General features: G+C 40.7%; 1 protein-coding gene across 1 annotated transcript; it reads right to left on the bottom strand.

Annotated features, from left to right (window-relative positions):
* Positions 1-3,126: 3,126 nt before the first annotated feature.
* Positions 3,127-26,366, bottom strand: LOC122557771 (uncharacterized). Its single transcript, XM_043705769.2, has 8 exons — positions 26,275-26,366; positions 25,072-25,254; positions 24,042-24,166; positions 22,559-22,625; positions 11,819-11,975; positions 7,171-7,316; positions 5,658-5,768; positions 3,127-4,108 (listed from the first exon to the last, which is right to left on the bottom strand). Exons 1-8 carry the CDS (start codon positions 26,323-26,325, stop codon positions 3,920-3,922), a joined length of 1,029 nt encoding a protein of 342 aa, XP_043561704.2. The 5' UTR covers positions 26,326-26,366; the 3' UTR covers positions 3,127-3,919.
* Positions 26,367-26,739: the final 373 nt, after the last annotated feature.

The raw sequence follows: 26,739 nt of genomic DNA, 5'->3' as shown, positions 1-26,739 counted from the left end.
TGTTGGAATATTGCCGGCAATTCTGGTCTCCTTCCTATTGGAAAGATATTGTGAAACTTGAAAGGGTTCAGAAAAGACTTACAAGGATCTGAGCTACAGGGAGAGGATGAACAGGCTAGGACTGTTTTCCCTGGAGCGTCAGAGGCTGAGGGGTGACCTTATAGAGGTTTACAAAATTATGAGGGGCATGCATTGGATAAATAGACAAAGTCTTTTCCCTGGGGTTGGGGAATCCAGAACTAGAGGGCATAGGTTTAGGGTGAGAGGGGAAAGATATAAAAGAGACCTAAGGGGCAACATTTTCACGCAGAGGATGGTACGTGTATGGAATGAGCTGCCAGAGGAAGTGGTGGAGGCTAGTACAATTACAACATTTAAGAGGCATTTGGATAGGTATATGAATAGGAAGGGTTTGGAGGGCCGTGTGCTGGCAGGTGGGACTAGATTGGGTTGGAATATCTGGTCGGCATGGACGGGTCAGACTGTTTGCATGCTGTAGATCTCTATGACTCTATGACTCTAAGTGATTAGACAGAGGGAAAAGATCTGATCTACACAGAAGGTTTGAAGCTTTGGGGACAGCACAGTGGCTAGTACTCCTGCCTTACAGAGCCAGGGACTTGGGTTTGATTCCACCCTTGGGTGACTGTGTGTGTGGAGTTTGCATGTTCTCTCCATGTCTGGATGGGTTTCCTCCTAAAGTCCAAAGGTGTGCAGGTTAGGTGGACTAACCACAGGAACTGCAAGCGAACAGTGATAGGGTGGGGGACTGATTCTGGTTGGGATGGTCTTTGGAGGAGTAGTGTGGATTTGATGGGCTGAACAGCCTGTTTCTGCCCTGTAGGGATTCTAAGCGGTGGTTTGTCTACGACTTATGAATTCATGAAGTTATGACTACAGAGCATAAAACAGCTGTGTTGTGGTGAAGTTTATTCTCCAAAATTTGAAGATGTTTTTAAATGTTGTAAATAATTGTGCCAAATATAACAGTGGATTATTTAAGGAGCTAAACTTACAAATTTAGCAGATAAGTTGAATGTAGAAGCAAAAGCAGGATTGTGTAATGATGAGGACTTTCAAATGATTATATGACTTTTGTCAATTTGGTGGGATGAAAACATTTAAAATTAGATTGTCTCTGTTGGCATTAGTTAAGAGACAGTTAGAAATGATACAGACCTGAATTTGGAGAGAGAAGGTTAAATTTAAAAACTTGACATTGAAGAAAAATGGAAAATGGAGGACAAAAAGAGTAATAAAACTTGAAATGGAAAAAGAGGAATAAAGAAACAAATGAAATTCAATTGAAAAGACAAAAACTCCAAAGAGATAGGGAAATTAAAGAAGATAATGAAAAAAAAGAAATGTTTTGACGAAAGAAGGAAGAAAGTGGTAGTAGTAGAAGTAGTAGTTTGAACCGCTTGATGGCTCTGACTTCCATCATTATGAAGTGCTTTGAGAGATTAGTTATGGCACATGGTAACTCCAATGTCACAGATTACCTTGATCCACTATAATTTGCCTACCATCACAATACATCCACAGCAAATGCCATTTTCCTGGCCCTAAACTCATCTTGGGACATTGGATAACAAGGACACCTATGTCAGACTCCTACTAATAGACTTTAGCTCCACCTCTAACATTATAATTCCAACCAAGTCCATCTCCAAACTCTGAGAACTAGGACTCTGCTCCCCCTCTGCAACTGGATTCTCGACTTCCTGACCTACAGACTGCAATCAGTAAGTATAGATGACAATATCTCCTCCATGATAATTCTCAACACCAATGCCCTGCATGACTGCATACTCAGCCCCTAACTATATTCATTATACACTCATGACTGTGTGGCCAAATTCCATTATAACTCTACTTATAAGATTGCTTCAGGAAGCGTGGGGAGGACACACTGCTGTCTGTATCAATGGTGCTGAGGTGGAGATGATTGAGGTTTCAAAATCCTTGGAGTAAAGATCACAACCATCTGTCCTGGTCCAATCACATCTGTTAAGAAAGCACATCAATGTCTCTCCTTCTTCGGAAGGCTAAGAAAATTTGGCATGTCCATAATGACTCTTACCAACCTTTATAGATGCATCATAGAAAGCATCCTATTTGGATACATCACAGCTTAGTATGGCAACTGCTCTGCCAAAGACTGCAAGAAACTACAGAGAGTTGTGAACACAGCCCATTATGTAAACCAGCCTGCCTTCCATTGATTCCATCTGTATTTTCCATTGCCTTGGAAAAGCACCTAACATAATCAAAGACCCCTCCCACCCCAGTTATATTGTCTTCAACCCTCTTCCATTGAGCAGAAGATAGAAAAGTTTGGAAAAGAGTACCACAGATTCCAGAATAGCTTCTTCCCATCTGTTATCAGACTTGATCCTTCTCTGCACCTTCTCTGTGGCTATAACACTAAAATCTCCATTCTGTTCTACTATCTATATGTTCTTATGTATTGTATGACTTGCCTGGATAGCACGCAAAACAATTCTTTTCTCAGTACATGTATCTCAGTACATGTGATAATAATAAAATCAAATCAATGATATGGGATGGCACAGTAGCTCAGTGGTAGCATTGTTGCCTCAAAGCATCAGGGACCCGGGTTTGATTCCATCCTCAGGCATCTGTTTGCATGGAGCTTGCACCTTCTCCCTGTGTCTGCAAGGGTTTTGTTCGGGTGCTCCAGTTTCCTCCCACAGTCTGCAGTGTCCATGCTAAATTTCTGATAATGTCCGGGGAATGTGCAGGCTAGGAAAATGCAGGGTTGCAGGGGGTGGGTCTGGGTGGAATGCTGGCTGAATTGCCTGCTTCCTCAATATAGGGACTCTATGATTCTGATTTCAGTGAGACATTTGATTTAGCCAAGAATCTTCTCTTAGTGCCTAAATTTAATAAGAATGGAGTCAAAAGGTATTTTATCCCATTTGAGATGGCAGCTAGACAGACCAAATGCCCAAAAGAGATTTGGACCTTAATGCTTTGTCAAGTACAAATATGACTCTGCTCCTCAACAAACTGGTGTACAATCTGTAATGTGTGCAACTGGCTCAGAAGTTCAGGGCATATGCATCAAATCAAACCCCAATGAAAGTCAGCTGAAACAAAACAGTCAAGGCATTCTCCATTTTAATAAAAATATTAACATGCAAAACAGATCCATAAATGGTATGATGGAGAGGAAGTAATCTCAGGAAAAGTTGACAAAGTCTCATCTTGATTTGAAACATATCAGATGCATTATCAAACAAATGAACATTTACTTTTTAACTGTAAATTCGTAAAAAATACTGAACTGCAGTCTGCTTTGTTTTGTATCTACCAGCATTACCTTCTAATTTATTCCCCATTTATTTGATGAAATACTTTTCCCATGCAGCCAACAAGCAGGAAGTTCTAGGGACATGGTTTGGAGATGCTGGTGTTGGACTGGGGTGTACAAAGTTAAAAATCACACAACACCAGGTTATAGTCCAACTGGTTTAATTGGAAGCACTAGCTTTCGGAGTGCTGCTCCTTCATCAGACAACCACATGATGAAGGAGGGACGTTCCAAAAGCTACTGCTTCCAATTAAACCTGTTGGACTATAACCTGGCGTTGTGTGATTTTTAACGTTCTAGGGACAGACTCTCTACTTCCTTCATCTAAGGCAATTCATGCTCTTCACCCCTCAGATTGTCCTCACAGAAGGTTGAATGAGACGTAGAGTTCCATGAACTAAGAGACCAAATTATCACTATGGGATCAGAAATTTATGCCGAGAAATGACCTTCAGAAATCATAGTTTAATTAATCAGATTATCGCTTTTATCAAAAAGCTCATCAAATACCCTTTTTATTTTTTGACTTCTATATAATCTTGAAGCCTTGCCTCACAATTGCCAATGAATTAATTCATTGGATCAGGATTTTGTTACATTTGAAGAATTCAAACGCCCCTGTATGTGCTGCAGAGCCGGGATGGGTGGATACTTCTGAAGCCCATTACAGCATGTGACCATCACATCACTGTCTGGATCAACAAAGAAAACCAACGACTGTCTAGGTTTGCACATCTTGTCTTCAGACTTTGGAAGGACGACTCGGTGAACCTAAAGCAAAAGAGAAAATATTTACCCAAGTTAAATTGTATGTTGTAAAACAGAATTAACAGTAACTTTATCAATGACTCTAACCAAACAAGCAATGGGTAATTGCAGTTGCTGACCAACCAAAGAATGAGTCGTACATATTTTTTGAGCTGAAAAGCAAAGAAATTCAGTAATATGCAGACAACTTGTGTCTTTATGGTACTCTGTTTGTCTGTCTGTCTCTCACTTTTTTAATTTCAATAACATACTTTATTCACAAAAATATTTTTGTCTATATATAGCCACTGAAGCATTTTATTTCTGTACAGTAGTATACGAAGAAACAAACTGAACATTGGAGTTTGACTCTCTCCAGCAAACAATCCAAAGGCATTTCGTATTTGTAAAAAAGATCACTTCCAAACTGTACCTACTGCCTTGTAGCCTGTTGAAAGCTTATTCTGTTGACTTATTTCACAATTTTATAAAGTTGCAATAACATTAGCCATTAGCCTTACACTCAGGAGTATGCAGCAATTGTGTCCAATTACAGAATCGCATCAAATGTTAGTCACTGTGCTGTAGGTTTGTGAGCACTGGCTGTTGTGTATGGCGAGTACCTGACTTATTGAGAACAGCCAAGGAAATATGCTGTTTGGCAATATCCACAAACCTATATGGCATACAGTCTACATATAAGCATGATACTTTTACCTGCTACAAATTACGAAAGGAACATGCTGGATATTGAATTCCACTATATGCAGAGTTGGTACAAATTTGCCTGACTTTGAGACCCCAGGTTGACAGCAAGAACGGACTTTGTTTCTCTACTGAACAAGAATCATCTTTTATTAAAAGTAATTAGACTACAGGATCAGATAAATATAATAAACCATTGGCAATACTAGTTATTGAAATTCTAATCCTCTTATAAATTCCCAGTTATGCACATGTACAAAAACAGAGACTGTGAAAATAGGTTATTGGGGAGCGGGAAAAACTGGAAAGATTGTTCAGTAGTCTTTGCTCCCAGGTTTTGTTGTTCAGATGATCTTTATGATTCTTCTGCTGGCTAGCATGTTGCTTCAGCCATCTTTCTCAATATGCTTCTTCTGATTAAGCAACAACACAAAGTGGCTAGCTCATTCATAAAAGTTCCCTGGCTTATCAATTACAAGTTACAGCTTACAACAGCTGTTGCAGGCAAGACAAATAGTTTTCTTCTGGTTTATTGCGTTTGGACTGCAGAGAACAGAGATGCACCTGAATTGGGGAAGAACTGAGCACCTCTCTCTTAACAGTCCCTCAAGTCTGCAATGCAATTTTAATTACAGCTTGTCCAAACAGTTATGATGCTTGCCATGGGCATAGGATTACTGGCTTTTCAAAGCTAACAACCATTCTTTTCAATGTCCTGTTTTTAAAACTGTGTTTTTCTCATTTCAGTCTAGTTTTTGAAACCTAAAATATTGACAAATCTTTACATACCACACTGAAGGTGAAAAGAAAATCAATAACTGTTTAAATATCAAATGACTGAATTTTGCCAAGATGAGTGCCATCTCACCGTTGATAATAATTTGTCAGATGTCCACCTCTGCAGAAGATCAGCAATGTTGATGAGAACGGTATTTTGGATGTAGGGAGCAGCAACATACTGGCCAGACCTGTTTAGAATCTAAAATACAGAAAACCTGTGTAAACCAGTGAAACACTCCCAACTTGTGAACAGAAGAAGAAGAATACCTCTACAAAGTCTTTGCCAAGAACAGATATCCCCATAACTTCATCTGCAGATGTCTAGCACACAAACAATAAGATGAGGATATGCCATGACCTAACACACTAGCCACATTACCTTATATAAAAAAAGTCTTGGAACTAACAGCTAGACGTCTCTGACCACTTGGATTCATGACAGCCCATAAAATGATAGCCATGCTCAGACACAACTCATGAGAACAAAAGATCCAAAATCCATCATGTGCAAGACAAATGTGGCTTACAAGATTCCATGAAAAGACTGTATGAAACACTATATAGGACAAACGGCAGACAACTAGCCATCTGTAACCATGAACACCATCTAGCCACTAAACACCATGATCAGCTGTCCCTTGTCAATGACAAGGACCACAAATTTGACTGGGCCAACACAATAATAGTAGGACAAGCCAAACAGAAGACAGCCACAGAATTTCTAGAGGCATGGCATAGCCTCAATAAACACATTGACCTAGACCTAATATACTGACCACTGCAATGAACAACTGGAACTCGCAACCGAACACAGCAGAAATGGAACCAAATAAATTCCAGAAGGCACAGCACACAGTGCTTCACAGGAGGCTCCAAAGCACTGAAGATGTCACCGAGACAGGGGATGGAATGTCTGCAAATCAACTTCACACCTCAGCGAACATACCCACAACTACAGCATTCCATTTTTCCTTCCCAATTTATCATTTCTCTTGAAGGTGCCAATTTACTGAGAGCCCTCTGGTTACTTTCTCAAAGTGGCAACTTACAGGCATCAGAACTTAAGTGATTGCTGGTGCAGGAAATGCTTGTACATATTCCACATTATACTTAGTACTGTTATGATATAATATGCACATGGATTCATTTTTCATACAGGTAGCTAGATATGATCAAGGGCAGAAAACACTGTATGTTTTTCATCCAATGTTTCAAGCTTCAATCCTACACAGACTTATGACCATTCAATTAGTTAACTCAGTGAATACTCAAAATGGAATCTGAGTTCTTGCTGGTCTCTTCCATTCGCCAAGATACAGCTGTTCCTGCCATATTAGTACCTGCTTCTTGTAAACAAATTCAATGCAAACAGAAAATAAAAAGTGACAGCATTATTGTTTGATATAAGATGGATGTGCTTAAAGAATTATTTATTAAAAATAAACCTTAGAAACCTTAGGAATGTTTGGTAAATCAAGCAAATGCAAAGACAATGGTAAAGAAAAAACACATTTTTCATGTGTGATTATAAGATGGTTTAATATTTTATCTCATAAATAAAAACACTTAAATCTGAAATCTCATTGCAAATATTTATTTACCTCTAACCCTCCAGTCTTATCTTGGAAGAGTAAACTGAGTGTTCCATAATCAGAATGTTCTCCACATCGGATCTGATGATCCTGCATAAAGGATTTCTGTACTGATGGATAATATAGAGCTCGAAGGGTCGTAAGATTTTTATTGCCTTTAAAGAATTTCAAAATAGTTTATCATGAGTACAATGAACTAATTTTTTTTACGAATTCCATTGTTTCTATTTTTTCCACTTTTCTTAATATCAGACTAAAGAATTTGTGAAAGATAACCTCCATGCTGTTTTTGTTTAACCGATAGATTTCTGTGGTATATCTTGAGAAGAGAATATTAAAAATTTATGGAGGTAACTCTATTAATTCACACATTTGTATGAAAAGTTGCAAGTATTTGATATAAAAGTTGCTTGCAACTGTTCAGCTTTGGGATGATAATGGAGCCATACTAGGGAATAGTTGTTTAGGAAACCAGGAGCGAGAAAATAGAAAAACTGAATTTTTAACAATAAGAACTGCAAGTCTCTTCTTCTCCCCTGCTCTGTTCCTTGCTTCCCCAAAGACAATTTTCAGTGAAAAAGCAAATTGGGGAAACAACCATTTTCCGAGATATGTGTGATCAAAGATATCTAAAACTTCATCACAGTTGAGGATATGAGTTGAAACTTAAATAACTGTGACTTCAGATTTCAATCTGACAATGAAGGACTCAGAATGATTACTTAATGTTTCTCTATGTATCAGTCCCACACATTTAAAAAAAACTTACTGTGTGTTTGATGTTGAGATCTTTTTATAGGATCTCAGGGTTAGTAAGTATAAAATCCCTTTTTCCTTCACTCCAGGAATGGAAAGCTTCATTTTGATCGAATTAACTAATTAAAACTAATTAACTAATTCCCTAGTATGGCTCCATTATCATCCCAAAGCTGAACAGTTGCAAGCAACTTTTATATCCAATATTTGCAACTTTTCATACAAATGTGTGAATTAATAGAGTTACTTCCATAAATTTTTAGTATTCTCTTCTCAAGATATACCACAGAAATCTATCGAATTAAAAGGGATTTCAATGCAAGGGGCCTAACAGGGAAGGCGGATGAACTCAGGACATGGTTAGGAACATGGGACTGGGATATCTTAGCAATTATGGAAACATGGCTCAGGGATGGGCAGGACTGGGAGCTTAATGTTCCAGGATACAAATGCTACTGGAAGGATAGAAAAGGAGGCAAGAGAGGATGGGAGTGGCATTTTTGATAAGGGATAGCATTACAGCTGTGCTGAAGGAGGATATTCCTGGAAATACATCCAGGGAAGTTATTTGGGTAGAACTGTGAAATAAGAAAGGGATGATCACATTATTGGGATTGTATTATAGACCCCCCCCAATAGTCAGAGGGAAATTGAGAAACAAACTTGTAAGGAGATCTCAGTTGTCTGTAAGAATAATAGGGTAGTTATGGCAGGGGATTTTAACTTTCCAAACATCGACTGGGACTGCCATAGTGTTAAAGGTTTAGATGGAGAGGAATTTCTTAAGTGTGTAGAAGAAAATTTTCTAATTCAGTATGTGGATGTACATACTAGAGAAGGTGCAAAACATGACCTACTCTTGGGAAATAAGGCAGGGCAGGTGACTGAGGTGTCAATGGGGGAGCACTTTGGGGCCAGCAACCATAATTCTATTCGTTTTAAAATAGTTATGGCAAAGGATAGACCAGACCAAAAAGTTGAAGTTCTAAATTGGAGAAAGGCCAATTTTGACAGTATTAGGCAAGAACTTTCGAAAGCTGATTGGAGGCAGATGTTCGCAGGTAAAGGGACAGCAGGAAAATGGGAAGCCTCCAGAAATGAGATAACAAGAATCCAGAGAAAGTATATTCCTGTCAGGGTGAAAGGGAAGGCTGGTAGGTACAGGGAATGCTGGATGACTAAAGTCTCACAAACTTGATTGAGTTTTTTGAACAAGTAACAAAGAAGATTGATGAGGGCAGAGCAGTAGATGTGATCTATATGGATATGATCTATAAGGCGTTCGACAAGGTTCCCCATGGGAGACTGATTAGCAAGGTTAGATCTCATGGAATACAGGGAGAACTATCCATTTAGATACAGAACTGGCTCGAAGGTAGAAGACAGAGGGTGGTGGTGGAGGGTTGTTTTTCAGACTGGAGGCCTGTGACCAGTGGAGTGCCACAAGGATCGGTGCTGGGTCCTCTACTTTTTGTCATTTACATAAATGATTTGGATGCAAGCATAAGAGGTACAGTTCGTAAGTTTGCAGATGACAGTAAAATTGGAGGTGTAGTGGACAGCGCGGAGGGTGACCTCTGATTACAACAGGATCTGGACCAGATGGGCCAATGGGCTGAGAAGTGGCAGATGGAGTTTAATTCAGATAAATGCGAGGTGCTGCATTTTGGGAAAGCAAATCTTAGCAGGACTTATACACTTAATGGTAAGGTCCTAGGGAGTGTTGCTGAACAAAGAAACCTTGGAGTGCAGTTTCATAGCTCCTTGAAAGTGGAGTCGTAGGTAGATAGGATAGTGAAGAAGGAGTTTGGTATGCTTTCCTTTACTGGTCAGAGTATTGAGTACAGGAGTTGGGAGATCATGTGCGGCTGTATAGGACATTGGTTAGGCCACTGTTGGAATACTGCGTGCAATTCTGGTCTCCTTCCTATTGGAAAGATGTTGTGAAACCTGAAAGGGTTCAGAAAAGATTTACAAGGATGTTGCCAGGGTTGGAGGATCTGAGCTACAGGGAGAGGCTGAACAGGCTGGGGCTGTTTTCCCTGGAGCGTCGGAGGCTGAGGGGTGACCTTATAGAGGTTTACAAAATTATGAGGGGCATGGATAGGATAAATAGACAAAGTCTTTTCCCTAGTATTGGAGAGTCCAGAACTAGAGGGCATAGGTTTACGGTGAAAGGAGAAAGATATAAAACAGACCTCAGGGGCAAATGTTTCACGCAGAGGGTGGTATGTGTATGGAATGAACTGCCAGAGGATGTGGTGGAGGTTGGTACAATTGCAACATTTAAGAGGCATTTGGATGGGTATATGAATAGGAAGGGTTTGGAGGGATATGGGCCGAGTTCTGGCAAGTGAGACTAGATTGGGTTGGGATATCTGGTCGGCGTGGACAGGTTGGACCGAAGGGTCTGTTTCCATGCTGTACATCTCTATGACTATATGACCCTAACTACATTTTAAATGATGTGGGAGAAAGTTGTGCATGAAAAGGAAATGAAAATATATGTTCCAACCAATCAAAAGAGAAGGTTTGAATCACCATTCCTCATCTGTTTGCAGCAAGTAGCAGTGTTACGCAAAAGGTAACCTGCTATTGCGTGGAGTATCTCTGATTTTTTTAAGCTGCTGGGTCTCATCTTGGTATCCAGTTCTCCCTATGGTGGAAAGTCATATTGCCTGGAGGATGCATTGATTGGATTGTAGGGAGGTCTGATTTCCTCCTGAACCCACAACAGAGGCAAAAAGTACTAAATAATCTTTTTTTCAAAAATTCCCTTTTTAGCTCCGAATACTCTTTGGACCCTCATCGGATGGTAACATCATTGTCAGCTTTGCTCAGAATCTGATTAAAATTGAAATCATGTTTGACATACAGGGTTTGACTTATATATTTGCAAAATGTATTAACCAGCTTTATGAGGGTCTTCTTGCATGTTGCACAGTTCAGCAAATCTTAAAAGTGGGAATGGTCTGGAGTTAGGAGCATGAAGTGAGTACATCATCTCTTTGATTTTGACAACCTATTCACTAGTTTCAATGGACAGGTCTAACCCATCTCTGACTCAGTTTCAGCTCAGCCAATGTCACATCAGGCTTGTCATCATCTAATGTTGACACAAGTGACAGCCAATTGGCAACTCAGCCAATTGGCAACTGGGTTCAGTTGCCAATTGGCTGTCACTTAGTTCAGAACAATGTAAATAGCTCAAATACCCTTCCTGACTGAGACAGAGTTGAAAACTCCTCACTGTACTGCTGAGTGTGGAAATGAATAGCAAACCACCATCAACACAAATTACTGAAGAAAATGGCACAGGGTGAAGAATCAGCAGATGATGAACCAAGGAAAACACTTTCTTCTGAAAGTGTTAACATATGGGTTGGAGAGATTAACTTACAGTTTGCTCAGGATTCATTGAGAAATAGTGGCTGTGCCGAGTAATCATGAAACAATGTCCTGCTGGAACAGTGATTTATCACAGCTGCTATTTGAGACATTTTGTAATCTCATTGGCAACATGATCACGAAACGAAGGAAGGGTTTGTTAACATGTACTTTTTAAACTAGTAATGAGAAAATGGCATCACTTAATTTCCTTTCAAATAATTACAAATGCTTTTATAATTTAAATAGTGTGTTAAATAAATTATTTAAATGTTTAAATATTAAAAAAATCATAATTTAAATACTGTTACCATCCAATATCTTGAGGGAACATGGCATAACTATTGCCCTTTATGTCCTCAGGATGAATTTATTGATTTTCTACTTCAACACCAATCACTTGGGGTTCACCAAACTTCTTTAATATGTATAAATATTTATATTTATATTGAAGCAAGATTTATAGATACATAAACCAAAATCGGATAGTACTGCTCATTGAACTGATACTTACTGCCCATTTTTTGGTGCATATTGATGAAGAAATCCCTCTCAAGACCCAGGCCCAATGCAATCACTTCCAGAATTTTTACTGACAGCTGCTGACACATTTTGAAGAATGATTCCAGACATTCCCTAAACTCAGGATTGGTGTTAATAACGGGCCATTTCTAGAGAAACAGGTAAATAGAAACAGCAGTACTTTATCAAAATTTTATTTACCGAAATAACAAATGCAATGTTATCTTTACTTGACTTTGAAAATTATTTAAATATCTTGTGTCCTCAGTAAACAGAAGGTTGTGATGTTGGTTCAGTGATGAGTGGAGAAGGGTTAGACATACTGTTGAAGGATTTGTGAAGGATTTGTAATGCAATCTGAGAGGCCTGAACACAAATAAATTAATTTCTGCTTTTAGATCCCCAGTGAGGGTGGATTGATCTTGCGCTTGCATAACTATCCAGTTGTACAATTAATTCTTGTAACTTTCACGCCCATTTCTATTAATAGTTAAACACGCACACTATGACTGTCTGGTATTGCTGTCAAGTCAGCTCTTTGAAACTTCAGGGTTAATCTTCGATGACCTTGTTGTTTACCCATACTCAGCCTCTTCATTTGGGCTTCCTCTGACCTATCCATCCTGCACTGTCCCTATCAAATGCCTTTTTGATGTTCAGTATTATAATGCTAAGCTTAATGATGAGAACTACGTTTAAAGTGTTTAATGCACAACAGTCTATTTAGAGCATTGCTTCTCAAACATTTTTAGTTTTTAAATGGCTAATCCCCCGGGCAAAATGTAATATTCTAAATTCCTTGCATTTTAACATTGCACAATATGAAATCCATCACTTTTCAGAGGAACTTGTGTTTTGAAGCTGCTTCACATTTGATTTATTTAGACAGAAGTGCATACCTGGATGTCATTTTTTTAAAGTCAGTGAAAAGACATTGGGCTTAATCTTGCAAAGCTTTGGCTAAGTCAGCATTGAAGGGTTTATTGCTATGAGGTTAAGAGGAGTTTCATACCCTGTCTCACCTCAATAATGACCTATCATGCTGCTATGACAAGGTCATAAGACATAGAAGCAGAAATTAGACTATTCAACCCATCAAGTCTGCTCAGCCAATCAATCATGGCTGATAAGTTTCTCAACTCCATTTTCCCACTTTCTCCCGGTAACCCCTGATCCCCTTGATATTCAAGAACCTGTCTATCTCTGTCTTAAATGTACTCAATGACCTGGCCTCCACAGCCTTCTGTGGCAATGAATTCCATAGATTCACCACTCTCTGCCTGAAGAAGGTTGTCCTTATTTCCGTTTTAAAAGGTTCTAAGGCTATGCCCTCGGATCTGCATCTCTCCTCCCATTAGAAACATCTTCTCAACATCCACTCTATCCAGGCCATTCAGTATTCTGTATGCTTCAATTAGATCCTGCCTCATCCTTCTAAACTCCAACGTGTATAAATTCAGAGTCCTCAACGTTCCTCATATGTTATGCTTTTCATTTCTGGGACTATTCCCATGAACCTCCAATTGTCTCTCCAATTGCCCCCAATCCTGCCATGTTTCAATCCTGGAACAACTTGCCATTCATCAGATATCTGCCAAATCTGCCAACCCTTGTATCTGCCACTGTACATCTGGACAAGCCTTTGTAATCCAGCATGACCCCTCAATGGCACCATGATGTCACAGTAGTCAGAAAGCCCGTTGCCCGCACCACATGGCAGTCACAATCACATGTGCAAACCTGTTCTCTCATCTTAGTTGCTCTTTGAGCACTTGGCCACACATTGTCCTTAGTTACATCCCATCTGAACAACCTTTCCAAGTCAGTGCTACCCTATCCATAGTGCCCAATTTAAACCCACGTCTTGTCACTTCTTGAAATTCCTGATGAAGAACCAATGCTTGAAACGTCGACTCTCCTGCTCCTCGGATGCTGCCTGACCGGCTGTGCTTTTCCAACACCACATTTTTTGACACTTCTTATCAGTGTCCAGTCGGAAAACATCATACTCAACAAAGCAATCAGACAGATGCAAACATGAGCTTTTCCTTATGGAGAGCAAAATGGAATACAGCTGAAGGCAACAGAGATTGAACTGAACCCTTTACAATGCCAACCAGATTTCAGAATCATGTCCAAAGACAATTTTACTGTCAATGAGTGTGTGCTGCACCCAGATCTCTTCTGTTGCAACCAGGTTTCAATTAGTTCTGTTTTATAGTGCTTATCGCAGCTGCAATCTCTTGTGGACACCTTTAGCTTCCTCCTCTTCACTGGAGAAATGTTTCCGCTCTCCTAGTTCGTCTGCATCCAGGACATTGTCTGTTCTACTTATGCAAAACACAGCATGCCACAATGATGCGCTCCACTGGAGTATCCTAGAAGCCTGTTCAAGCGAGGGAAGTGCATCTTCAACAGTCTTATACTCTGCTCCAACCTGGTCCTGTTTGAGACATGGTTGGCATTACCATATGTTCCCCATCAGTCAGGGGGTTGCACAATGGAGTCATGAGTCAAGTTTGCACTGATATAAACTCTGCTCCCTGCAGTAACAAGCTGATATAGAGATGGATGACTTGTCTAATTTTTGCAACAGTTTTCACCATAGTCCACGTCACTCACACTCCTATAATATTCTGCTTCATGACTGATCCTGGTTGCTTGTACTCATCTCTGAAAAAGTAGATCCTATTTAATAACTGGGTTACATGGCTGTCGGGCTTGAATGTTAATTACATGTTTGGAATTTCCATTTGGGTTTTAGTTGGGAAAAGCCTGTTAAGAATAAGTGGGCCAGCTCTTGTCTCCCATTTCCAAAGAGGCTTTGGTGACTTTTGTGTGAAACCCAATTGTTCCTCTGGAAGGAACTGATTGAAAGAACTCAATGCACCTCATATGCAAGACGAGCGTATGACAAGTTTGGAATAATCAATGCTTTATCATTTCTGTCTTCACCCTTTGTCAGAAAGTGCTTTTCTCTCTGCAGAGAAAAATTTATTTCTTTTCCTTAACCTGAAATGTGTCTGTTTTGCGTGTGTTTAGGGTTACTTAGAGAAAGAAACCTTTTTATTTACATATTACAAATTTTATTAACTGATTCTGCATCTTCATTGGGTGTTTGATTGAAAATAAAAGTTAATTGTGCATTTACTAAAGAAACCCTTTCTTTCATCACATCTCAAAAATCACCATCAGTATCAACAAGTGCTTTGGATGATTTGCCAACAGACTGCATTCTTATTTTATTCTAGGCCTGAATGCTGCTTCCTTTGGTCAATGCTTTCTCTCCTCTGATCATTCAGCCATTCAATGTTCTGTGATCCTCAAAGGGCTTGTTCACAGAGATATTTGTTGGTTAAACATAGTTGATATGACAACTGAGAATCATTTACAATACCATCGATTTTTGCTGAAGTTCAATTACAAAACATCAACAAAGTGTGATCTGAACATATCCCAGGTGAGACAATAAATAACATAATCCAGTGATCCTTCTTCAGTTCTGGAGATGAAATGATAATGGTGTTGTCTCTTCACAGACACTGTCTGACCTTTTGAGTTTCTCCAGAAATTTCCATTTTTGTTTGTTTCACTTATCCAATATTCACAATTTTTTTGTTTTATATTAGTATTATCTCAAATGAGGAGACTTTATTTTCTCTTTGTTGTTGGAAGCACAAAACCTTCTTCCACCATATTACCAAGCTACTTTCTTCCAACCATCCTTTCTCACAGATAATATGGATGAAGAATCCTTTCAGGAATTGTTCTAAGAGAGTTCATCACTATTGGCTTAAGTATTCTCTCATTGAAAACACAAGAAAGCTTAATGGTGAATTTACTCTTTTCACAGCCAGTTGTCTTCAACAATGGTTTCTCTACAGCTTTGCTCCTTGTTTGACTGGCTGGTATATAAAAATCCATTGGAGTCTAATCAATTTTCCATCCAGATCTATTCTTTTGTAGGGGTCTAATTATGAATAATAAACCTGACGTCGAGTTCTGGAGGGAGATGTGTGAAATCTTGATTTTGTATCATGATACAAAATTGATGCCTTCATTCACTTGGCACACCAACCAGGGCTATCTTTGAGATTGACTAATTTTCTTCAATATTTCAGGTTCAAAGTTTGGATCAGCCCTCATGAAACTGAGTCCATTCTGGTGATTTTCATTGACATATTTCACATCATTTTCCAGCCACATGCTCAGCTTGCAGTGTTCTACTTTCACATTTTACTCTGAGGAATCTTTTGAAACAGTGAAGAAACCTTTATCCAATCTCTCATGTTCTTCTCGAATATCTTGAAATCTCTAGTTCTTTAAGCACAACGATTTGCCTGCTCTGCATATCTCAATGGCTTTGTACAATAAGACCATAAGACTATAAGACATTCGAGCAGAAATTAGGCCATTTTGCCTGTCAAGTCTGCTCCACCTTTCAAGCATGGCTGATAGGTTTTTCAACCTCATTTTGCTGCTTTTTCCCCGTAATCTTTGATCCCCTTGACAATCAAGAACTTATCTATCTCTGTTTTAAATATAGTCAATGACCTGGCCTCCACAGCCTTCTGTGGCAATGAACTCCACAGATTTAACACTCTCTGGCTAAAGAAGTTGCTCCTTTTCTCCATTTGATTAGATTAGATTCGCTACAGTATGGAAACAGAATCTTTGTCCCAACAAGTCCACACCGATCCTCCGAAGAGCAACCCACCCAAACCCTACCTTATATCTACCCCTAACTAATGCACCTAACACTATGGGCAATTTAGCATGGCCAATTCACCTGACCTTCACATCTTTTGGATTGTGGGAGGAAACCGGAGCATTTGGTGGAAAACCACACAGACACGGGGAGAATGTGCAAACTCCACACAGACAGTCACCCGAGGTGGGAATTGAACACGTGACCCTTGCACTGTGAGGCAGCAGTGCTAACCACTGAGCCACCGTACCACGCACTAAAGGGTCTTCCCTTTACTCTAAGGTTGTGTCCTCGGGTCCTCATCTCACCTGCCAATGGAAACATCTTCCCAATGTTCACTCCGTCCAGACTGCTCAGAATTCCGTAAGTTTCAATCAGAACCCGACCTCCCCCCCCCCCCACTTCATTCTAAACTCCATTGACTATAGTCCCAGAGTCCTCAAATGTACCACCTGCATTAAGCTTTTCATTCCTGGGATCATTCTCTTGAACCTCCTCTGAACCTGCTCCAGGGCCAATATATGCTTCCTGAGGTATGGAGCCCAAAACTGCTTATAATACTCTAGATGTGGTCTGACCAGAGCATTATAGTGCCTCAGAAATTCATCCCTTCTTTTGTATTCTAGTCCTCTCGAGATGAATGACAACATTATATTTGCCTTCCTAACTACTGACTCAACCTGCAGGTTTACCTTAAAAGAAACCAGGACAATGACTCCCAAGTCCCTTTGCACTTCAGATTTCTGAATTTTCACCCCATTTAGAAAATAGTCCATGCCTCTATTCTTCCTACCGGTGTGCATGACCTCACACTTTCCCACATTGTATTTCATCTGCCACTTATTTGCCAACTGTCTTAAACCATCTAAATCTTTCTGCAGCCTCCCTGTCTCCTCAATACTACTTGCCCCTCCACCTATCTTTGTATCATCCACAAACTTAGCCAGAATGCCCTCAGTTCCTTCATCCATCTCATTAATGCATATTTTTCCTTGGTACCATGTTGATAGCAAGATTGGCAGCTATACAGTGTGCTACAGTGAGATGGATTGATGTCAATGTTGTGTGCAGAGACAAGGAGGTGAATAAGCACCTTCAGTGCTATGCTATTCTCTGATCCTAACAAACTGTAAGTTTGCACAAGAGCAAGTTTGATGTGAGCAGTGAGTGGATGCTAAGGAGTGTTTAGGGGTTTTTGGCTAAATGTTGCCAATTGGCTGATACAAAAGAGATATTAAAAATTAATATTTTTGCCAACATCAAAGCATGACTTTTACACAAAATTGACCATTTACCCAGCAGATATAGTATGTCTGTTCATGGATCTGCTTCAACACCACCATTCGGTAATGATACACTATAATGAGGTTGTACACAGTAATGAGGTTGTGTACAGATAGCAGAGCACTGGGACCGACAATGAACCTTCTGGTGCACATGCTCTCTGTTGTACTGCTCAGGCAGACAAAAAAAAATCAAAATAAGGGTCAACAGCACAGGCTCAACAGCCAACATTGCAGCACTGTTCACATGCATATTATTTCATAGATATCCTGGGGTCCATGGACCCAGTTAGTGAATCAGGGATTTATGTTACAAATGCCTGAAAATACACCAGATTCCAAGCATAATCCAAACAGCTTTTAGTTGAGGCTGATGGTGGATAGGGAAGAGTTGAGGAGGCAGCGAAAGAAGAAGCAATGTCATAGGCTATGAAGTCATGATTGAGAGGGGAGTGTACAGGTGAGTAGATAACATGAGGAAGTGGAGAGTTGTAATAACACAGGATGCCTAACTGGAGAGGAATATCATTCATTGTTGACCACCACAGTACGGCCACCACTCATGACACACATAGTCTAGGCCCAGGCCTGAGGCAGACAATTCTGCAGACCCATCCCTTGATCTGCCATATAATACTTTCTGATCAACCTGTTCAAAGGTGTCATTACACATCTCAGGAGCAGGTGTGACCATGTGGGAGAAGGAAAAACCACTTTGCCTACAGACCATTTGCTTACAGACACTAACGTTGTCTTTAGCCAAAGAGGGCCTACCCATAATGCCACTGCTACCTCAACTTGGCCACACTCACAAACAGACAGAAAAAAACATTTCTGGATTAGTGGTGCTGTAAGAGACAGCAGTTCAGGCAGCATCCAAGGAGCAGCGAAATCGATGTTTCGGGCAAAAGCCCTTCATCAGGAATAAAGGCAGAGAGCCTGAAGCGTGGAGAGATAAGCTAGAGGAGGTGGGGAGAAAGTAGCATAGAGTACAATAGGTGAGTGGGGGAGGGGATGAAGGTGATAGGTCAGGGAGGAGAGGGTGGAGTGGATAGGTGGAAAAGGAGATAGGCAGGTAGGACAAGTCCGGTCAAGTCATGGGGACAGTGCTGAGCTGGAAGTTTGGAACTAGGGTGAGGTGGGGGAAGGGGAAATGAGGAGACTGTTGAAGTCCACATTGCTGCCCTGGGGTTGAAGTGTTCTGAGGCGGAAGATGAGGCGTTCTTCCTCCAGACATCTGGTGGTGAGGGAGCTGCGGTGAAGGAGGCCCAGGACCTACATGTCCTTGGCAGAGTGGGAGGGGGAGTTGAAATGTTGGGCCACGGGGTGGTGTGGTTGATTGGTGCGGGTGTCCCGGAGATGTTCCCTAAAGCGCTCTGCTAGGAGGCACCCAGTCTACCCAATGTAGAGGAGACTGCATTGGGAGCAACGGATACAATAAATGATATTAGTGGATGTGCAGGTAAAACTTTGATGGATGTGGAAGGCTCCTTTAGGGCCTTGGATAGAAGTGAGGGAGGAGGTGTGGGCGCAGGTTTTACAGTTCCTGCGGTGGCAGGGGAAGGTGCCAGGATGGGAGGGTGGATTGTAGGGGGGCGTGGGCTGACCAGGAAGTCACAGAGGGAACGGTCTTTGCAGAAGGCGGAAAGCGGTGGGGAGGGAAATATATCCATGGTGGTGGGGTCTTTTTGGAGGTGGCGGAAATGTTGGCGGATGATTTCGTTTATGCGAAGGTTGATAGGGTGGAAGGTGAGCACCAGGGGCGTTCTGTCCTTGTTACGGTTGGAGGGGTGGGGTCTGAGGGCGGAGGTGTGGGATGTGGACGAGATGTGTTGGAGGGCATCTTGAACTACGTGGGAAGGGAAATTGCGGTCTCTAAAGAAGGAGGTCATCTGGTGTGTTCTGTGGTGGAACTGGTCCTCCTGGGAGCAGATACAGCGGAGGCGGAGGAATTGGGAATACGGGATGGCATTTTTGCGGGAGGTAGGGTGGGAAGAGGTGTAATCCAGGTAGCTGTGGGAGTCAGTGGGTTTGTAAAAAATGTCAGTGTCAAGCCGGTCGTCATTAATGGAGATGGAGAGGTCCAGGAAAGGGAGGGAGGTGTCAGAGATGGTCCAGGTAAATTTAAGGTCAGGATGGAATGTGTTGGTGAAGTTGATGAATTGCTCAACCTCCTCGCGGGAGCACGAGGTGGCGCCAATGCAGTCATCAATGTAGCGGAGGAAGAGGTGGGGAGTGGTGCCGGTGTAAACCTAAGTCCTTACTGAAGGAACATTACCTTGATGACCTACGAATGGGATTCACTGCCTCACAATGACACCACAGCTCCTGAAGCCCCAAGGGCGTTCCCTGTCTGTCCAGGACACCAGTCACCACAATGCCCACGCAGACTAATTGGCGCCAGGATGATTGAGATGAATGCTCACTGCACTTTGAAACTATCGCAGCTAGGATGCTGGACATTAGCATGCATTTCTGTAGATTAACTTGCCTCCTGTTGCCATTGTTAACTGACCGATACTGCCGGGCTAGCAACATTGTTGCTATCAACTGTGATTGTCTTGTAATTAATATCAATCTCTTGCAACCCAAGAAGAACTGACTGTACCTGAAGCTCGGGGAAGATGGCATTTGACTCAGCTGTGCAAAGTGTCCATTTTGCATACATGCAGTCATAGAGTCAAAGAGATGTACAGCATGGAAACAGACCCTTCGGTCCAACTCCTCCATGCTGACCAGCTATCCCAACCCAATCTAGTCCCACCTGCCAGCACCCAGCCCACATCCCTCCAAACCCTTCTTATTCATATACCCATCCAGATACTCTTTAAATGTTGCAATTGTACCAGCCTCCACCACTTCCTTTGGCAGCCCATTCTACACACGCACCACCCTCTGTCTGAAAAAGCAGCTCTTTAGATCTCTTTTATATCTTTCCCCTCTCACCCTAAACCTATGCCCTCTAGTTCTGGACTCCATCACCCCAGGGAAATGTTGAGAGTGTAGTGCTGGAAATGCAGGTCAGACAGCATCCAAGGAGCAGGAGAATCGATGATTTTGGCATAAGCCCTTCATCAGGATACTTCCTGACCCGCTGTGCTTTTCCAGCATTACACTCTTGACTCTGAGCTCCAGCATCTGCAGTCCCCACTTGCCCCAGGGAAAAGACCTTGCCTATTTACCCTATCCCTGCCCCTCATGATTTTATAAACCTCTATAAGGTCACCTCTCAGCCTCCGATGCTCTAGGGAAAACAGCCTAGCGTATTCAACCTTGCCCTATAGCTCAAATTTTCCAATTCTGGCCACATCCTTGTAAATCTCTTCTGAACCCTTTCAAGTTTCACAACATCCTTCTGATAGGAAGGAGCCCAGAATTGCACACAATATTTCAAAAGTGGCCTAACCAATGTCTTGCAACATAACCTTCCGACTCCTGTACTCAATATTCTGACCAATGAAGGAAAACATACCGAACACCTTCTTCACTATCCTATCTACCTGCGACTCTACTTTCAAAGTGCTATGAACTTGCACTCCAAGGTCTCTTTGTTCAGCTACACTCCCTAGAACCATATATTAAGTGTAAAAGTCCTGCTAAGATTTGCTTTCCCAAAATACAGCACCTCACATTTATCTAAATTAAACTCCATCTGCCATTCCTCAGCCCATTGGCCCATCTGATCAAGATCCCATTGTAATCCAAGGGAATCAGTCTCTCTTCCCATGATATCGTGAAATAAAGCAGTATAAGTCAATTTCACAAAATCCGTGTACGGGCTTTATTTATAACTGGACAATTCTCTGACAGACCTGAACCCAGGCCTCAAGGATCAGAGGCCGGGACACTACCACTGCACCACAAGAATGCTCCAGGGCTCAGGCAATGAGTTCCAGCTGAGCAGGCTATAGTCTGTTACCACAGGAACATATACTCAATGAGCTCCACAGGGAGATTGATTAGTCATTCCCCATGCACCTTGTCAGGTTTATCAGAAAAGGCAAAGCGATGCTGAGTTGAGAGACTACTGGGAAGAGAAAAAGGAAATACTGAGGAAATGAGGAGTGTGGAAGATGTCAAAGTGGTGGAAATTGCTAGTGAGAGCAGGAATAGATAACAGGTGATGGCAAAAGGGTCAGGAACTAGCATAAAAGATCCGAGAAGAAGAAATAGCAGAATGGGGGGAAGAGGAGGAAAAGGGAGGGATGACTGAGGCAATGTATAGTAAAAACAAATGAACCAGTGAAATATTTGGAAAAGGGAAGAAAACATGAAAGATAGATAAGAGGGGCAACAAATTTGAAAGAGAATGGAAACAATAGGGGAACAGAATATAAATGTAGTGAGGAAATGTACAAACATAAAGGCATAAGAGATCATGTAATGTGAACATAAGGCTCCAGTTATGAGATAAGTAAAATAGCTGTTTTGTCTTTTCCTGTCATTGGTTAATCCTTATCCCAGTGGAGGACTCTGGCTGCAAAGAGGGGTAAGAATAATTTTGAAGAAGGAGCATTTTCAACAATAGCTTAGATCCTGCTCATTGGCAGGTATCAGGCTCATTAATTTCCAAAGACTCCAGCCTGCTGCTTTGCACAGTAGGGCAGGCAGGATGACACCAACTGCAAGTAGCACCTAATAAGTGACTGGCCAAACATCTCTAAAATCTCATTATCTTTTCAGATCTAATGAACAATACAAAGTTCAAGAACAACTATAGCTGGAACTCTTCAGATCTTACAACATGTGGAGATAATGCTGATATATTAAAGGACTCCTTCAGGTCTGCAGGCCGCTCAGGATTTAATCTGTGAAGAAAAAACATGTTTACACAAAATTCTCCTCATGATTTTGCATCTGATTAATTAGCTAGTCCAATATGTCCCTTATAGCAAGGGAAAGTAATCAGGTCTACCAAGAGTACTTCTTTCACAAATATATATCTGTCCTACATGGTGCCAACAACCTGAATGTGAATCTTCTTTGATACTCGTAATAACATTTAGTGAAAGTGACTATTCCCACATAGAGAGGCAAGTAAACTGTCTTTAATTCAAAAACTTTCCTTCATTCTTAGAAACCACATGAACAATTTCTACCTCTTGTGAATCTCTAATAGAGTTTTATGGCTCTTTCAAACAAAGCTAGTTTATAGCCTCTGTCTATGGAGGTAATGGTGGACACTCAGGCTGTACCCAGAAGACCAGCACTGGCACACTCATTGTTCACATTACAGCCATCCATCTGACTTTAAGATATCGGATAGCATTTAAATGAAAATAATTCCTGCTTGCTTTAATTACATTGATTTCAAAATTATTGCCAGCTTTTTCAATCAAGACTCGTTAATTTGTCTTATGTTTAACACTTGAATTTTCAAAAGCAAATATATTTCTAAACTACAAGTTGTCATGCAAAATAGATTGATTACGAACTAGATACTGGCAACAAGATTCTTTAGTTTATCATTAAATTGTTGTTATTATAATTTTCTGATTCTTTCAATATTGTTTTAAGTTTGGCAGTCCAGCATAGCACACCATTGAATCTCGGAAAAGAAAGTGACCATTTGGTCATTTGCACATGTACCAGTAACTTTTGTGAGCTATCCTACTCCATAGGTCTGATGAAGAGTCATCCAGACTTGAAACTTTTAAGTTTCTGTCTCTCCATGTATGCTGTCTGACCTGCTGTGATCTCCAGAATTTTGAGGACACTCACCAGCTTTTCATTCATGACACTGGAATTTTTCTCCCCAAATATTGTTGCTGTTTCTTTTGAAAAATTGTTATTTAACCTACTTCCACCATCCCTCCAGGTAATGGACATCATAAGTTATTGCAAAATCTTTTTCCACATCTCTTTTCTGGTCCTTTTGCAAATTACTTTAATTGTGACCTTTGATAATTGGTCCTTGCACCAATAGAAACAGTTTCTTCCGAATTGAAGTATCACTCCTCCTCTATTTTGAACATTCTCCCATTTAAGTATTGTTTTGTTCTCTTTGCAGCAGTGAAAATTAATCTCTAGTCCTTCCCATTTGACTAGAATTCCTCTGGTTATGACCAACACTAGCTAAAGTGTCTCAGCTGAGATGTTACCAATGAAATCTTTAACACAAATTGTTTATTTTTGCACCCGATGCCTCTATTTCAGTTCTTCCACCACGTCTCATTACCACAGAAAATAATTCTGCCAAAGATAGTTCTGTATGTTTTTTTTACCTTTCTTTGTCTTCTGCAACCCAACCATGACCTAGAGATTCAGAGTCCACAGTATGGGCATATTGTTGTTTAATGTTACTTGGAAGCATGAAGAACTCCTTGCAGATGTCCATCACTTCAAATATCTGAGGAAAAATCATGTTTCAAATGTAATGAAATATGTTTTGCACCTTGGATCTATTAACATTAGGTTTTAATCAACAGTCCCTTTCTGTTCTTTCTTTTAGTTTATTATCCCTAATCCATTTTCAAAGATTGCCTAAATCAAGATGAGTGGGGGATGCAATATGAAGAGGAGGTTGTTTCTCATCACATATTTTCTTTGCATGTCATCTAGGCCAGCAACAGGACAATATTATTAGCTATAAAAGAATATGCAGTTGTACATTTTTTGACAATCAAGCAAGATCCTATGGAAGCAGAGAAGCAGAAAGATTTGGGATATATTATCTGAGAGAATGTTGAGCATCATTTCATAATGTCATATAGTATACTGGAGGAGTGAGAGGTGAGAATTGTTTGGTTTACAACTCATTATGGGAAGAGATTCCAATGGGCTAGGAACTCATGCAACCACTCAGAAAATGATGGCAATAGCCCTAATAACGTCGAGGTGCAGGGACCTGAATAAATGAGAAACAATATCCACAAGAGTTGTGGAGGGTTCAATGTGCATGTTTTGAGACACATCTGGCAGACTGGCTACTGAATCATTCCCAATATCTAACAGGATTCTCTTCTCGTGAAGGCCTTTAAATGGAAAACATGGGCCAGATATATTCAGAAGTATTCAGAAATGTGCTCTCAGCATTCAGATGTCATTTACAATTGTAAATTGTTTCTTTAGTCAAAGACATTATCGGACATGGTTTATTCTTGAATAGTTCAACTTATTTCCTTTTACACTAATTTACATTTACATTATGTTATTGCACAAAAGAACAAAAAACACATACAGATTTCCCAAAGTATGCATTCACATTGCTGACAAGAACTGACACTAAGTTTGTAGAGAGTTTAAAGGACACACCTTTTGATCTTCAATTCCAGTGTTTTTCAGGTATACAAATCCAATGTCTGTTAAAGCCCTGATGACCTCTGTGGATATTCGCTCAATTTCAATGGCTGAAGGTTCATTTTTTCCTAAGCCAAACGAGCCAAAGTCAACTATTTCGATGCTCATTGTATTCCTACGATTTTGGCTTCTTTGGAGCTTTCAGTAGGCAAACACACATTACTGAAAGTGAAATGCAGAAATTTCCCTGCGTCTTTCCTTTCCCTCCTTCTGATAGTTCCACATCGTTTCCCCTTGTATTCATCTCCTTTCCCTTCTGCTTCTATCCCCTCTTTTATCTTAATCTCATCTCTCAGGAACCCCTCTCTTTCCCCAGTCACGCTTTTCATATTTCCTAAGAAAGAAAGGAGCAGGAGTAGGGGAGGTAAAAAAGACATTGAGAGTAGCGTGCATGAAGAGAGATATAGAGGGAAATGCAGCAACTGGATAGTAGAGCGGAAGGAACTTCAAAACCTGGAGTCACAAAGAAGTGGAAAGAAAATAGAAGAAATCAACTAGAGAAATGAGTTCTAGGAACGAACGAAAACAATTGAGGATTCTAAGAAAGGTCATGAAACCCAGCAGATAATGCGCTGGAAATTTATCCCTGTCATTGGAAAACAGGCTCAGTATTATATTGGAAGTTTTTATTAAATATGAGGATATATTGTATATCCCAAACGCCCACTCTGCCGCAGCTCTCCATAAAGGAATGCGGGCCGGTGGGACACAGGAGACTCAATGGGGTCTGCAAGGTGAGCAAGTCAGCAGCTCCTCTCGGAGAGGTGGGCTGTTGGAGAGACAGTGGTGAGAACAGGGATCCTCAGGACAGAACCCCCTTTGCACAAGGTTGGCTCTGGGTTCTATGGGTGACCCATCTGCCGCTTGTCAAATTCCGTCAATGTCGGACCAAGAGAAAAAGAATCTGTAAATTGGATCTTTGAAGTTTTGATTGTCGACTCGCCGCCCCTGGAAAACTTGTCTCGAGGTGGGAGACTATTGGGGAAGCGTCCCTACACGAATTTGTTTCTGTTTTCCTGGTCTTACACCAACAATCCCACACAAAGGATTTCATTGTAAGATTTTTGAGTATTTAACAATTATGAATTTTCTTATTCAATATTCAACGTTGAAACTGCATAAAGTTATCTTCAAACGTTAAGATTGCAGCGGACTTACCAGCTTGTTGTGTGTCCTTCGCCCTTTCCAACTGTGATGCTGAGAAGGCATGTATTACAAATGAGCAAATATTGTTCTGTACTGAGTGTGCTTCGATAACGTCACCTTTAAGGGCGACTTACATGGACGTAAAGATAAGTAGTTTGAAATGCACGTTTTATTTTGTTTTATTAAGCTGACGAGGATGCGAAATGTTATTGAAGAAAATGGCATTGAATACTGAACATAAGCAGCTCAAGGTTAGGTTTCTTACAGATGCAGATTCTCTGCAGAGGTCCAAATGTATATTGAGCTGCGTCATACAATACAGGGATGAAATATAACCTAAAAATTCAACAACGTGCCTGTGAAATAGTTCACCACATTGTACCTTCCTGACTTGGAACTAGGCTTGGTGACTACTGTGGGAACAATTACACCATATTTGGGTAATCATTCCTGTATTAACTACACATCTGTTTGGGT

This window comes from Chiloscyllium plagiosum, unplaced genomic scaffold (genome assembly GCF_037043375.1).
Source record: "Chiloscyllium plagiosum isolate Xiang-an unplaced genomic scaffold, Cpla_swu_hap1 HiC_scaffold_18, whole genome shotgun sequence".
Lineage (NCBI taxonomy): Eukaryota > Metazoa > Chordata > Chondrichthyes > Orectolobiformes > Hemiscylliidae > Chiloscyllium > Chiloscyllium plagiosum.
The sequence above is the reverse complement of the archived record's forward strand: the minus strand, read 5'-3'. Positions and strand labels throughout refer to the sequence as shown.

Coding starts and splice junctions, on each gene's coding strand:
- LOC122557771 (XM_043705769.2), bottom strand. CDS start 26,325: ATGCCTTCTCAGCATCACAGTTGGAAAGGGCGAAGGACACACAACAAG. Junction 22,626..24,041: donor GTTGCAGAAGACAAAGAAAG/GTAAAAAAAACA, acceptor TTTTCTTCACAG/ATTAAATCCTGAGCGGCCTG. Junction 4,109..5,657: donor CTGACAAATTATTATCAACG/GTGAGATGGCAC, acceptor CTTTTGCTTTAG/GTTCACCGAGTCGTCCTTCC.